Source organism: Tupaia chinensis, unplaced genomic scaffold (genome assembly GCF_000334495.1).
Source record: "Tupaia chinensis unplaced genomic scaffold, TupChi_1.0 Scaffold000005_2, whole genome shotgun sequence".
Lineage (NCBI taxonomy): Eukaryota > Metazoa > Chordata > Mammalia > Scandentia > Tupaiidae > Tupaia > Tupaia belangeri.
The window spans coordinates 3643167-3659595 of NW_006159434.1; the positions used below are offsets into that span (position 1 = coordinate 3643167).

General features: G+C 35.0%; 1 protein-coding gene across 1 annotated transcript in view; it reads left to right on the forward strand.

Moving 5' to 3' along the window:
- PCDH11X (protocadherin 11 X-linked) overlaps nt 1-16429 on the forward strand; it is a 779107-nt gene that overhangs the window by 410219 nt on the left and 352459 nt on the right. The window contains 1 exon segment of the mRNA XM_006139830.2: nt 2756-2785. Within this exon segment, the coding sequence (XP_006139892.1) occupies nt 2756-2785 (30 nt within the window).

Below are 16429 nucleotides of genomic sequence, written 5' to 3' on the forward strand. Positions count from 1 at the left end.
AATAAGGGAATAAAATTCTTTGTCTCTATTAAAAGAGAAGTTGCTTTTGAGCATGTTTTTCCCCCTTCCTGTATTGGTTTAAAAAAATGTTTCTATCATGAAATCTGGTATCAATTTGCCAACCTACTTGCTTACCTGCCAATATATTTCTGTACTTGCTTACTTTTCATTCTAATGCTTGCCTAGTAGTCAAGCACTAAAACCCACTCACGAGAACAGATTGTGTTGTCTGTGTGGTGTGGATACATGCAAAGAGACCATGATTGTAATATTTCTTACATTATCTATTTTAAGCCTTCCTCAATAGAAATTCCCAAATGGGACAGAAGTCATACAGCATAGGAAATGCTCTTAATTAAAATACATCATTTAGGGAAACAAACATACTATGCAGTTGTCTTTCTTCATTGCAATGGTGAGGATGGACTCGTCTCAAAATGTTTATCGGTCTTAAATGTTAGCTAAGTCATTAAATTTTATTGCTTTCTTTCTCCTTTTCTTTTCTTTTCTTTTCTTTTCTTTTCTTTTCTTTTCTTTTCTTTTCTTTTCTTTTCTTTTTTCTTTTCTTTTCTACTTTTTTTGTGTTTGTTTTGTCTTGGCAAAGGGCACATGGGCACACCAGAAAGAGATGGGGAAGGTTAGAAAGCACTCCCCCACCATTGAGGATGGTTATACCACACAATCTCTTCTCCTACATTTCTCTCTCCTTTAGGGATTTTGGGGATGCACACACATGTATCTGGTGTGTTTTTCAAGCTGCTGGCTCCAAGACTCAAACTGCATAGTTGACCATGTGGGATTCAGCTGCTTTAACCACAACATTACTAGCTAATCCAATTATTAACTTCAATAATACACTAAAAAAATTTACCAAGGTTGATATGATTAACATTTTTAGCCCTCATGTGACTCACTGAAGATTTTAATGTTTTGGATTACTCAGTGGTAAGTGGTTAAACATTTAACTAAAATCTACTGCGTTCTTAAAAATAATTTCTAATGGAGCAAACATAGAAAGTTATGCTGTGGCTCTACAAGATAGAGAATGTCATTTTTTTTTTTGTTCTATTCTTAGATATGTTTAAAGTTTTAGAACATCTTTTGGCTTGTGAGTCAATTTCTTTTGGAATGTTAAAATTTTTAACCTGTTACTTAAGCATTATCTCATATACAATAAACAGAGCAGTATTAATAAAACTGATTGTTTAAAGACATTAAAATCCAAGGACACTTTCTTGGAAGAGATTACTCAAGGCATTATCCTCAGGCTATTTCTTCACAGACAAACTCAGTTCTAACACTGAGCGTTGATGGCTGCATGTGATCAATGCAGATGGGCAATATGACTATCTTAGGCTGAAAATAAGTATAGAAAGTGGAAGGACAAAATGCACACATATATTTCTTTGGATAATTAAATTGTACGTATATCTGGAGACATACCTTCATTCTAATCTTGGGCACTCAAATTCTATTAAAATGACAGGGAAAAAAATGTACCTTCATAGACTGAGACTAAACCTTTGGATAAAATATAGAGCACTTATTTGCTTACTTTATTATTTGCATTTTTCCTTGTATTTCCCTTATTTCAGAATCAACCTATCCCAATTTTCCCTGTCTCTTTGTATTCAAGAAGAGTGTCTAAGAAACTTTCGTATATCGGTAAAAACTGCAGGGAATTGTGAAAAAAATTGAGAAGAAATTACTTTTGAAAACATTATTAGCTAGAAATGTAGATATTTGATTCATTTATCATATGGTATTTTCTATTTTCATCCTCTACAATGGACAAATGACCGAAATGTTTCCAGCATCTTAAAAAGTAAATTACCCTGTCCTGGGACCAGCAGATGGTCCTGACTATGTCACTGGACTCCCACGTTGCCAACGTGGTTTGAGTTCCAGACTCAACGGATTAAAACTCATGTTGGGCACGTGTGTGTGTGTGTGTGTGTGTGTGTGTGTGTATGCCCAAAATCACTAGAGGAGACTGGAGGAGAAGGGATTGTGGCATGGCCATAACCTTTGAGGGGTGAATTCTCACTTTCTGTCTGGCAAGTGCATGTATCCCATAGCAAAAATCTCTTTCAGGAAAAAAAAGTAAATTAATCTGTCTTTTGAGGGTGTTTGGGGGAAAAAGAATCAAATAATCGGAACAAAATGACTTTGTGATGATGGTTTTAAAAAGCATTTTGTTGAACAGAGTTGAATTAAGATGCCCCTAAGATCCACCAAAATTATTGATTTAACATTTAAATATAGTGTGCTGATGTCATATAGATAGTTCTTATGTTTGCTCCCAATTTATGAATTCCAACCAGCCTAGTTCATCTCACTTTAATTAAGAAATTTGTTCATGCTTGAAATAAAGGCCCATTCATTTTAAAATGGATGGAAAATAAGTGGTATCACAAAGAATATCTAATTAGAAGGGTGCCTTTTCTTGGTTAATACCTATGTATTCTAAACATATAACTTATTTTTTGATGCCAATTGAAATTTCTTGTATAGCTCTTCTCGTTGCTTGAAATTTATAATGTTGTTATATCCCTTTACTGAAACCACTGAAGAATGTAGCAGATGAAAGCGGTTTCAGCAGAAGTACAAAATTGTATACTATTGCACTGGGAATATTGACATGCTTTTTTAAAAAAGTATATTTGCAGTAACCAAATTGGAGCTGATTTTTGTTTTTGTTTTTGTTTTGTTTTGTTTTGTTTGCTTCCCTTGCCTCCATTTTATCCTAAATCAGCGGAAATCTGAGGGGAAAAGAACAGGAAAGGTAAGATTGTAAATTTCAAAGAAAATTGATTTCCAAATACTGTGTTAATTTTTCCCTTAAATTCCTAAAGGTACAGTAGTTATTCCATGGAGTTAAAACTGTAAGTATTTTAGATGACATATGTTATAGTTCTGCCTTAAAAGATTCAAGCTGAGCTATCTCCGCATTTTGTATCACATACATTTTTCCTGAAAGCAATTTTCAAGTCTTATTTTATTTTTCACCAATGCTTTATTTTCCCACTGTGCCCAAACAACATACTGTTGACAGCATCACTTTGTGAATGTTCCAGTAATACAGTTATTTTGTGATAAATTTTAGCAATAAAAATGGAGCTATTTTGGTGTCAAATTATATTTTAGCAGTAAGAGTTAATGAATATTAACCATGAAAATTTCTGATGGGTCATAGCAAAGAATACTACTAACTAAACATTGTTAATGAGCAAAATTATTTTCTCAGAGAAAATGAGTTTTGCAAAGTCATCTTTCACCACTGTGAAAATTTTAAAATTTGTTCAAATATTTATGAGTAATCCAGACTTCTAAAAATAGTTAACTTCCTACTGTTAAGAAAAATACAAACTACCTCACACATATTGTAAAAATCCCATTACCTCACTAATTAAACTTCACTGTCATTGAAAACTGTTTTTTAATTGTTCACTGATATTTTTCTCCTAGAGCATATGCCTTAGTTTCCTTGCCATATTTTGAGATAGAAAGAAATATGTTTGCATTAAACTTCTAATGGACATTATTATTGAAATTATATTAAGTCTTAAATATTATCCATATTAGGCACCAACATGCTACCATTTCTATTGCTAGGTTAAATGTGTATAATCTTTAGGATGAATGATCTTATTCTAGTGTGAGAGACCAGATTTTACATTTGAAAAATAAATTCCTCGAGAGTGGTGTAGGCTAAGTCAGAAAGTAATCTGTTGACCTTTCATTTCTTTATGAAGTGTGAGAATTACCTAAAAATGGAATTTTACTAGAATGAGAAAATGAACTTTTATTAATGTTTGAAAGATAACTAAAATAATAGCATCAGAGAATATTAAATTAATACACCTTTCTGAGGGTTTTGAAATCCTGTATGAATTATCTTGAGTAACACTGTAGCCTTATGGTGATGAATTTTTGAAAGTCAGCTCCGCCCAGAAGACAAAAATTCGTAAGTGATCTACAGTCAAAAAGAGGGAAGTAAGGGTAATAAAATGTCACTTGCACCTAATGTACATGTGCTACTTTATATGTGTGTAAAACATATGGATATGTAAACATATATATGTGAATATAATATGCATATATTTTATACTTATAATATATACATACACTTTTTATGTATACTATAAATATACCATCAGGCATCACTTAACAAAGGACTTACGTTTAGAGAAATATGATGCTGTGATTTTGTCATTGTGTGAACATAGCATTTATGTACAGCTTACTACACACAAGACCTAAGTTACGTGGTATAATCTATACACTTTTTGTGGGAATACCATCGCATATGCAGTCTGTCATTGCTAAAATTTCTTTATGTGGTACATTGATCTCTGTATGTGTGTATGTATGTGTGGTGAGAGAGAGATGTAGAGAGTGAGAATGGGGGAGAAACCCTATATGTTTTGATGTTCTAACATTCATAACCATTCATATAAAAGTTAGAAATGAACCTATGACACAGTTACTTAAACATTGGAATTTTGAAGTACAGCGAGATTGGCAAATTTTATCTAGTGCAGTGACTATAAAGAGAGATGTGTCTTTATTTTTAAAAGTTAGGATTATGTATACAGCATTCTAGGATGAACTGATGCTCCAGTTCAGAATACAGCTAGGTCATGACATTTAGACAGAAACCACAATAGTAGATGTTAAACCATCAATATAATCACAGTATAAGGACCAATGGAAAATAAATTGTAAAGGAATTTTTCTTTTTCTTTTTTGGTTTTTGTGTTTCTTTTTTCTTCTTGGTAAATAATTATTTATTTAATTTTATTTAGTATTATTGTTATTATTTTTAAATTTGACCAGAGAGAAACAGACAAAGTGAGAAACCAAACTACCCACCAAGTCCTGAACTTGAACCGTGGGAGTCCAGCACTTTAATCACCATGCTACCTGCTGGCTCCTATTTTTTTTTTTTTGGACAAACCAAAACAAATGTAGACTTAGGTAGAGACTTTATTCACTAGAAAGTCAAATACACTAGGAAGAAGTCTCTTATCTTAGAAATCTTCAAGAGTCTCAACATCCAACAGAAAAGGCATTTGTTTCATAAAGGCAGGAGGGGCAAACAGAGAGAAGCAGGCTCCTTTATAATGAAGCTGGACAAGTAAGTGAGAGAAATGTTTAGCACAGGCCAATAAGAAAATGTCTCACTGTGGTCTGCAGATTCCCAGGAGAAGCTGCTGATGGGAACACATTCAACTATTTTAGTGCTTGCTCAGGCTCAGGGTCAGGCCAAATTCAGGAGCCTGTAGAAAAGAGAGAAACCTGACTAAAGTTTGGTAAAGACAAAGCAGGGAGCTAAAAATGGGCAAATGTGAACACTTGATCAATTTTTTCCATTAGCTTTCTATAGCGAAGTAAGCATGACCAAAGTCAGCTACTAGTATTGTACATCCTCTGTTCCAAGCATTGAATGTGTGCATGTGGGTATAATTATGCATGTTTGTGTATATGTGCATATGTTTGCATATACCTACATATATTTATGCATAGTTGTATACTGACTTCATCCACACAATAACCCTAACAACTTTTTTTGCAGATAAGGAACTAGCAGTATAGAGAACTTAAATGTCTTTTCTAAGGTTATAGAACTCATAAGTAAATGAACTAGGATTTGAAAGTAGACAGTTATCTTCATAATATTTCCTTTAAAAATGAACAGATGAACCAGTCCTGTGGTCTTCTGGTTAAGGGAGCCAGATCCCAGATGACTGACCATATGGTACAAATCCCAGCCCAGCACCTTAAAAAAAAAGAACACTTCAGGAAAGTGTGTGTGCATCCCCCAAAACCTGATGGGATAGAGAAATGGAGAAGAGATTGCAGTGTGAATATGTTTCATTGAGGAGTGCTTTCTCCATCTCTGTCTCTCTCTGTCTCTCCCTGGTAAGCACACATGCCCTTTTGTCAAATAAAAATACAGGCCTGGAAAAAGAAAGATAAAAAATTGCTATAATAACACAAATACTTCTTTTATCTTGAAATAATAGGTTTTATTATATTTTAGTAGTAACATTTAATATATGTAGTGTTAGAAGATGCTCAAGATGTTTCTTGAAGGGTGATATTTTCCAAAATACTTTATTTCTGTCAATTACAATGACTATGGACCCCTCATCAAGTTTCTTCCACTAGTCTTATACACATTCCATACCTAAGTTGATATAATATGGTTAACATATACCATGGAGATTAGGTCTGTCCTCTGGTGCCCTTTATTTTTGGTTCATTGCATTTATGTATACCTTTTGAAGGGTATTTTGGACATTAAATTCAAGAAGCCATAAACTTTAAATATATTAAGTGTCAGAATATTCATTAACTTTGGATTTATTGCAAATGTTTCCATAAAAAGTTAAATTAATCTCTTGAACTCCTCAACTTTACCCATTTAGGTTTTTAAAAAATAAATTACAAAATGTGGCCTTTATGTTCAGTTTGATTCAGAGTAAATGAAACACATGAGAATCCTGCATTTGTAAAAAAAGTAAGGCAACACATTATCTTAGCTAAGAATGAAATATCTAGATGAATGCTTTATTATCTTTTAGATTCTAAAACATCAAAGGGCAGGAGAATTTCTCAGTGACTTCCCCTAGATTTAAATTTAAATGACTTCAGAAGCCTTACCAAACAGTAGTTATTTTTAAATTCCAAATCAGAGGTTTAAATTACAGAGACAGACATTTTTTTCTACCTCTTTTTAAAAGATAATATCTCACAGAGAAAATAGTGAAATTTAAATAGAAGAATAAAAGCAAATGCCACACTCCACAGTTCATCCATTCTTTAACCAGTTGTCATTCAGCTAATTAGGGAGGAAAGACATATTTCAACACATAGCCACCTGTGATTGACTAATTAGTGTAAACAATATTTGTTTCCAACTAAAAGAAGTACAATTTGTTGAATCTGGTTAATAGTTTTTTAAAACTGCTTGTATAAACACAAATTGGGTTGTCTATTCAATCTGTTGACTTTCCCTTAGTTAGCATTAACCTAAAAATTTCCATGTAGACGTTTTTTTTTTTTTGTCCAAGATCCTTAAGATTTCTCCCCCCCTTTGGCTAAGCCTGAGTCTAAATTGCCCTCAGGGTTTGCACAAATGGCCAGGCTTGTTAAAGAGTATGTTCACCAAAGTGCTAAACTGAAGATGGCAGAAACAGAACTAACTGAGATTCTCAAAGGAGTATATTTCTGATTTCTTTATATCTGCCTGAGGTGAATTTACAAAGTGGCTTCTTTCAGACTACCGTAATGGATAACAGAAAAAGTAGCTGTAGTAGCAACACAAGTATGTAAAAGCCATTCTCTGTCATCAGCCTATCTTCCTCCAGACTCCTGACATTTGTGTAGTCATTTGCTCTAAGGCTACATGAAGAGGTTGGAGGGAGAGGGTCAATGAGAATGTTTGAGTGAACATATATTAAAATGCCCATTTTGCTGGAGTCTCCAAGGTACTTTTTCAATTCCTATTCTGTTCAACAATCCAGAAATGTCTGGAAGTTCTTTCTTTAGAAATTCTCCTGAAGGCATAATTTGGGAATTTCAATGCAGAACAGCACTTGAGATGTTTTTTAAAGGTTATCTCCAAATGAAACTAATTCTAATGGTATACTTCTGAAGAGAAGTGTCTTGTCTTTAGTGAAGGATTATTCTCATAGATTACTTTCTGGAGCATTATGATCTAGCAACTGCATGAGGCTAAATCTGCAGCAATTATGAAGGTCATTTATTTTATTTCTTTCACTAGTTTTCCTTATTAATCATTTGGTTTAGTGTTACCAGTGTTATAAGAAAATTAAATCACACAAAGAACTCTAATTTAACGTTACCACCTCCAGAAACCTATTTACCATCATCTTCACATGTGCTATAGATATGCTCTTCTAGGGGCATTGCACTGCAAGTATGACATGAAGATTTTTGTAGAGTTTTAACAGCATAATTTACTTTGAAATAAATTCTTTTTTCAACTCAATGTGTAGTGACTGAAGATTTCCTCAGTGGCAAAAAGTGGCAAAAGCTTTGGCAGACACTGTTCATTTTGGATTCCCCTTCCATGCTTATTTCACACTTATTCAAGACTTATACTTGCACCTGATATTCAGTGTTACAACTGTTAATGTAGCTAACGCCATAGATAAATACCTATTTTTTTAAGAGTTTAATTTTTATTTATTACTTCCATGAGTGAGACAGAGACAGTACACTCAAAAGGGTCTTGACACCACAATCTACCCTCAGCCCCCAGATCATGGGCATGCGTGTCCCCTGTGTGTTCAAGGAGGTCTGGATACAAAACAAAGCTTTCCTATGTTGGTCAGCCTCATAGAATGTCATATTAAAAAATCTGGACCCCCATCCAGACACTGTGTAAATATCTATTTTGTCTTACATTTTATGTACTGTTTTGTTAATTCTGTGTTATACACACACACTATACACACACATTGATTGAACCTTATTTTTATGTGATTACAAGGGCTTCATGATTTTGAATATAGTCTTCCCTTTTTATGATCACAACTTTATTATCTGTGTTACATATCCTGTCTGGTTAATATGAGCTTTGCTTTCACTAAGTTATCAAATTGCTCAGTCTGTGTTCATTTGACCCACTTGATTAAATGCATTCCTGTTTAAATTTATCTCCCTATCTCGTCATTGCCATCCATGACTTCTTTGTTTACAGTGCCAACTTGCAACTGTAGATTATCCTTATAGAATGTACTCTCTACAAGCGACTGAACAATGTTAAGGGAAAGAAAGCATAAAATTGTAGTGAAGATTTAGATCACTACACATTCATGGTATTAAGCCTCAGCTGGACTCTAGGTATTGTTGAGAATTCTTTTTTTTCTTAATTTCAATTTCTTTTATACATCCAATCATGTTACTTAGCTTGTAAAGTGAATATTCCAACATGTATACATTTCTCACCAGTCCAACTGAGAACACTATACACGTTATCTTCAACAGATAATAACCCATTTTTTTTTGTCCCATAAATGCCTTACATTTCTACTTTTCTCCTTAATGTCCTCCCTCAGACTCTCCATCTTTACCCACCCTCTTCCCACACTGTATCTGGAATTTATAACCATTTACTATGTTTCTATATCATCCGCTAATTCAGTTTATATTCTCTATGGAATACTACTTAGCCACAAAAAACAAGACCCTGACTTTTGACAGAAAGTGGATGAATATGGAAGATTTATTGCTGAGTGAAGCAAGTCAAGCTATGAAGGAGAGGCATTGTATGTCTCCAGTTAATATATACCGAGAATTCTTTTTTTTTTTTTTTTTTACTTCTCAGACCAATCCAGTTGAGAATACTATACATGTCATCATCAACAGTTAATAACCCCTATCTGTTTCTCACTAACGTCCTGTCTCTCTATTGTTCACTTGCTATCTTTCTCTATCCTCTTCTCTTCACTTACCCCATTCCACACTGTCCTATTCTCATTAAGTACCTTCACTGTGTTTATGTCCTCCGAATTTTTGCTCTCTATTATAGAGTGCGGATAGTCGGTATATATTGAGTGGATACATACAATATCTTTCTTTCATAGCCTGGCTTACTTCACTCAGCAATAGATCCTCCATATCTGACCATTTTCTATCAAATTCCAGGGTCTTGTTATTTTTTATGGCTGAGTAGTATTCCATAGAGTATATATACCACACTTTTCCAATCCATTCATCAGTTTGTGGACATTTAGGTTGGTTCCATGTCTTGGCAATTGTGAATAATGCTGCAATAAACATGGATGTGCAAGCACTTTTCTGACTGAGCGTTCTCCTGTCTTTTGGGTAAATACCCAGAAGTGGGATTGCTGGATCAAATGGTAGTTCTATTTGTAGATCTTTGAGGAACCTCCATATTGTTCTCCACAGTGGTTGAACTAGTTTACATTCCCACCAACAGTGTAGGAGGGTTCCCTTTTCACCACATCCCCGCCAACACTTATCACTTTTTATATTCTTAATCTTTGCCATTCTGACAGGGGTTAGGTGGTATCTCATTGTGGTTTTTATCTGCATTTCCCTTATGATGAGGGATGTCGAGCATTTCCTCATATGCTTTTTGGCTGTTCGTATGTCTTCCTTAGAGAGACTTTTGTTCAGCTCACTTTCCCATCTTTTAATCGGGTTAATCATTTTTTTTCGCATAAGGCACTTGAGTTCCCTATGTATTCTCGTTATCAGTCCCTTGTCTGAGGCATATTTAACAAAAATATTTTCCCATTCTGAGGGTTGTCGGTTCACACTTGTTACTGTGTCCTTTGCTGTGCAGAAACTTCTTAGTCTAATATAGTCCCACTTGTCTATTTTAGGGATTATTGCCTGTGCTTTGGGAGTCTTATTTAAGAAGTCTTTGCCTACTCCAATGTCTCCCAGAGTTTCCCCAGCATTTTCCACAAGTAGTTTTATTGTCTGAGGTCTTAGGTTCAGATCTTTGATCCATTTTGAGTTGACTGTTGTTAATGGTGAAAGATGGGGGTTCAGTTTCATCTTTCTGCAGGTGGATACCCAGTTTTTCCAGCACCATTTACTAAAGATATACCGAGAATTCTTTATGTTCTCTTTTTTTTCTTTATCTTTTTATCCCATGTCTTGAATGACTATCCAAACCTCTCTGACCATTTTCAAATTCCCCTCTCAATCTCCAGCCCTAAATATCAGTGTTTTACTATAAATCATACTATCCTAATATTTAAAACAATCTTTGTAAAGTCCCTTTATATTTCTGAGCTCCTTTTTAGTCTCTCATTCATTCTTTCCAACTCTTGAAATATCTAGATCTTTAGTCTCTTTCTATAAGCCACTGCCCTTTTACCTTTAAATATATGTAAATGTCATTTGTTGAGAAAAAAATAATATAAAAGTCTCCCTCCTTAAATGAGCTGCTCTTGTTAGCTATTGCTATAATTCACTCCTATACAGAGGGAATCATCTTCTTGTATTAACTACATTTTCCACCACAGATTCAGTACTGTAATTTATTTTTCTTTCTTGATTAAAATGTAACCAATTTATCATTTGCTCAAGACTTTCTGCTTGCTACATCCAAAACTATTAATTTGACTTTTTGTTTCATTTTATTTTTTTATGGAGAGATATTTGCCATAAGGCATGTGTGCTAGCCAGAAAGGCAGAGAGAGACAAAGAGATAGAAAGTGAGATACCTCCCCAGGGGTGATGGCCACACCACAATCCCTTCTCCTCCATTCTCCTCTTGGGATCTTCGGCACGGGCTCACACATGCCTGGTGTGAGTTCAAGCCTCCAGGTCTGGAACTCAAACCGCAGTCGACTACATGGGAGTCCAATGACGTAGCCATTACGCCAACTGCTGGTCTCAATTTGACATTTTAACTATTGCTTCTCTCTTGGTCTTTCTGGAAACTTGTTCTTGCATGAAGCCTTTTGTAGTATCTCCACTCATTTCTACACATAAGTATAATATTCACATCTGGACTGTGACTTCATGTTAATCAAATCCATATTCTTCTGTATCTCTTCAATTTCTAGCAAAATATTGTATTTCACTTTTATGAATACTCAGGACATTTATTTTATTTTAATTTCTAATTTGTTATAAGAGAGAAAAGATGGGAGGCAGAGGGAGAGAGAGAGGGAGGGAGGGAGGAGAGAGAGGGGAGAGAGAGAGAAAGGGAGAGGGAGAAACAGATTTTTGACAGGATTATGACATGTCATGCTCCTCTGGTCCCAGCCTCCCAGTTACCTGGGATTATAGATGAGTGTCAATGTGATCAGCCTATTTAAATTGCACTGGGAACTGAACCTCAGCCACTAGGCAGCAGTGCCCTTCTGGTTGTGGCACTGTGGCTGGGCCTTAATTTCCAAATTTCGATGAGTTTAACAGAACTGATTTAGTGTAGAGAAAACTGATTTCCTGTTTTCCATAATAAAACATGGGGAAGTCTACCAGCATAATAGCAAGCGCTAATGACTATAGAGATTTAGAAATCTTTCCTTCAGGTTCCTCTGGCTTCATGTGAAACAGAAAGAAATAATGTGTCATGAATGATTAGCTACTTCTTAGCCTTAATTCAGAGAGTTGCAATCTTGTTTTAGTATGTTTAAAGTACTCTTGGAAAATCTTTTTAAAACTCTGACACTCTGTCTTTTTCTGTAAGGTCCCAATTGGCCGAACCCACCAATTTAGTCTCTTTTATTTCCAAAAGTATTTTCCATGGGTTGTATGCTGCAAGAGGGGTAGGGACTACATAATTATAGCACATCCCTTTTCTCATCCTGTACTGAAAACTAAACCTCACATCAAAATGTTCTAACTCCTCATACCTACCATTGTCTCACTTTGCAGCATCAAAATCCATCCATTTATATCTCTGAGAAACAGATGTTTTCACTCTGTGTGTGGCAGAATATTGAGGACATTCTGAAATAAAATCATCCATATTCATTTCAACACTATGCCCTATTCTCAATGTACAGGAAACAATAGAGAGTGAAACCTTAAGTAAAGTAAGTCAAGGTTTAACCGGTTTTGAAACTATATTTTAGTAAAAGCAATAGAGAAAAAGAAAGCATTTAAAGGTTTATTTGCATAGTATTTTAATATGTATTAAATACACTATTCCCCGGTCTTTAGCTTTACAGTAGTGTTAGGTGTAGTTACAAATTCAGCCTTTTGCATGTGTGCTCTTTCTGTTGTCACAGATTGGGCACTTTTCCATTTCTTTTTTTTCCTAACAACTGTTATAAGTCCTTGCGTCTGTTCATTCAATGCCGTCTGAATTGGTACATAATTTAGTAGTCTTGTCTGGTGCTGTCTATGACTAATGCAACAACTGATACATTGAAATTGATACTCCAAACTGTGGAGTTCTGATTGGAATTTATATTTTTGATCTCAACGAAGCAATTGAAACAAGTGCAACTCTATACTATACTTAGATTTTCATATCAGAATCAGTGACATAGATGCCTTCACTACTAAGCAGATGACAGCTTCAAAATGGAAAATCCACCCATTTTAAAAGAACAGATCATTTTACTTTCACCTTCTTAAATTCTTAGTTCTTGATATTTGAGAGTAAGTATTAACATCAGGGGAAGCTTTTTTTTTTCTTTTTTTCTTTCAAAAAAATTTTTTTGAGGGAGTCTTTGCTATAGGGCATGTGCGCTCACCAGAAAGGCAAAGAGAGACAGAGAGACAGGAGTCAAGAAATCACCCGCCAGGGGGGATAGTCATGCCTCAATCCCTTTTCTTTCATTCTCCTCTCGGGATCTTGGGCATGCACGTTCATGCACCCAGCATGAATTTAAGCCACCAGGTCCAGGACTCAGACCACAATCAACTACATGGGAGTCCGGTGACGTAGCCATTACGCTAACTGCTGGTCCCAAGTAGGGGAAGCTTTTTAAAGAGGTTTATTGGATAATATTTTCCAGTAAAGTTTGCTAATATCATTGATACAGAGATAACCTCTCTCCACTGGAGTAATAAATTAATACATGATGTTTATTCCATCAAATCATGGGCAAGCTAAAGCTGCTGCTATTTTAGGACTTATTGTTCCATTTCCACCATGAGGAGACAGTCTTTCAGTACCTATTGAATATACAAGTCACATTGTCATGTGCTATATTTTTGTGAGAAAGGAAAAATAATATTTTCTTCCACTCTTTGTGAGTTCTTAGTTGTGACTCTCTGTATAAAAAAGCAGAATAACAAGAGAAAAACAGAGACTACCAAGCAGTGAGCATGTCCCATAAAATAGGTTGCCAAAGAGGAGCTGGTGTGGGGGGTATAGTATATTTGTCAGGAATGGCTTTATCCTTTTCCGGGCTTGCTCTAGGTGCAGCTTGCCCATATGTGCTCCACATGCTAGATGGGTCCAGTCATCTCTTCTTAACTGGACCTTTCTCTTCGCCCTTCTTCCTTTGTTTCAGGGAATCATGATATTTAAGCCTGAAGTCAAAGCCACTTCTTTGAAGTCTACCCTAAGAAATGTCACCATGCTTGGCCTGTTTAGGCTGGGCCAGGAACTAAACTCAGATCTGCCATGTAACCTCAGCCACTGTGCAGCAGATCCTTTCTATTTGTACCACTTTGGCTAGAGGCCTCCCTTTTCTATCATGCACATATATATTGGAAAGTGAAGTTTTCTTCTGAGCATGTCCTTCTCCAATAATGTAGCAGGGATTGCTGGGTCAGATATTGATGCATTCATGAAATAGAATTGTGATTTTAAAATCTCATATTTTGTAACCATTAAGCTAGATATGTTACTTTTGAAATATTTCCTTGTATTCATTTACTTCTTATATATTTGTCCCTTATCATATATTTAATTTTTAAGCTGGGCATGTCTTCTACTTAACTCATAGGAACTCAGTGGAAAGCCTCTGGCAATCAATTATTAGGTGGCATTTTATGGAAGGATTATAAATATGCTAGTCATTTTCCTAGCCCATTTCTTGAAGCTCAGTGTGAAACTAGTCTTCCTCATTTACATGAATTATTTCTTTATTGCTTAACTGAAGTTTCTAGGATTAAATTTTATGCTTTAAATTAGAGACATTAAAGTAGTAAAGTCTACCATCAAATGTTGGTATCTAGATAATTAATAATTCAAGGTGTCTTACAAGTTCCTGCCTAACAAAGCACTTGAAACCTAGTAAATATTTAATGGATATTTGTTGTCATTTATTTAACAAACATATATAGGATGGTTTCTGTGTCAGACCTGGTGGCTGGTGATGAAAATATCTGAAAGAATGAGATAGGCACTTTGAGCTAAGGAACCCCACTGTCTACTAATAAACTCAGATAATTAAACCAAAACTCTATCTGAAAAAAATTACCTTAATTTACAATAATAACTTATTATAGAACATTCTTGAATAAAACTTTATTTCATTTGTGTTTAGATTCTCAGTCAGGCTTACTCATTTAGAAGTAAGGGCTTCCATAAATACACTAAACTTTCTTTAATGTATACTGCATTCTTATTTAGGCTCATGTCTAAGAGCACCACATTTTTGTCTCTTTTTAGTTTATGTCAGTCATATAAGCCATTGCATCTTTATTCTGTTCAAACGGCATCCCCCTTCCCATTATATTTGACTCCTCTTGGCCTAAAGTATTTATCAGATACCCTTTAACAGCTTGTTTTATTATTTATGAATGAGAGCTATTGTTATCCAAATATACTTTAAACATTGATTTAAGAGTTGGGTTTTCTCCTTGAAGTGCATAATGCTTCAAACAGTACATATCTTTACTAACATGACAGATTACCCTCCTTATTTTCCTGAAAACAAGATGTGTAGTGGAGCAAATCTCAAATACTGACCTTCAGTATTTTCCATAGTAAGCAGTTGTAAATGCAATGTTGTAAATCTCTACCATAAAGGAACCGTCTCTGTGATCTGTTTCATATTTTGTAATAAAGGTGATTGCTGGGAATTGTTTGTTGTGTAACTCCAGAACAGGTTGTGTATCATTTTTATTGGTGATAAGATACCATATATGAAACACCTGTGTAAAGTTGGCTGGGCGTTAAATTGATTTAAAACATTATGCCTCAGATTAGCTATAACAATTGCAATGGCTATTGCAAAACAGGAAATCCCATTAGAAATCTGAGCAAAGAAACTATTTGCAATAGGAAAAAATTCACAATTCACGGCAGAAACCAATGCAGTTAAAGTTGCTAAATGAGCGCTCCTTGTGGGCAGGATATTTTTGGCTTTTGTAGGGTATTGAGAAACAAGTACATAGATAGCAAATAGTCCATTCGCTTCTCCCATGGCCATATATTTGACAAGTAATATTATTGCGGTGATTCTCAAGTGAGAAGGGAGTTTTAGCACTGCTTCTCAAGTCTGTCCTAAGGACCTTTGAAAACTTGAAATATCCAGTTTGAGTCCCAGTTCAATTATATCAGAATCTTTAGTGTAAGACCCTGATATTGGTAATATTTTTAAAGCTTTCTAGGTCTTTCAAATGCATAATCAAATTTGAAAACTACTTTATTTCCATTTTTACTGCCTTTAACTTGCCTAAAATTCCCAAAAGTCCCTAAAATTTTGTGAATTTTATTTATTTCTCTGGCAAGACCCCTATATAAAATCTAAAATTTGATGAAAAAAAAAGTGGACTCGTTGGCTTTTTATAAATTCTAATAAAATGGTGACATAATTAAGAACTTCAAGCTGGATAGGCATCATGGGAGATGGTAATATGTTGGTTTCATGACCTTATCACATGGTCACTAGGCCTTCCCCAGTGTCAACTGCACCTCCCTCCTATTAAGAGACAGCTGTTAACAGGTACTACCCTACTCCTCCAGCACCCATACCTAGGTCTGCCATGGGCCTCATTA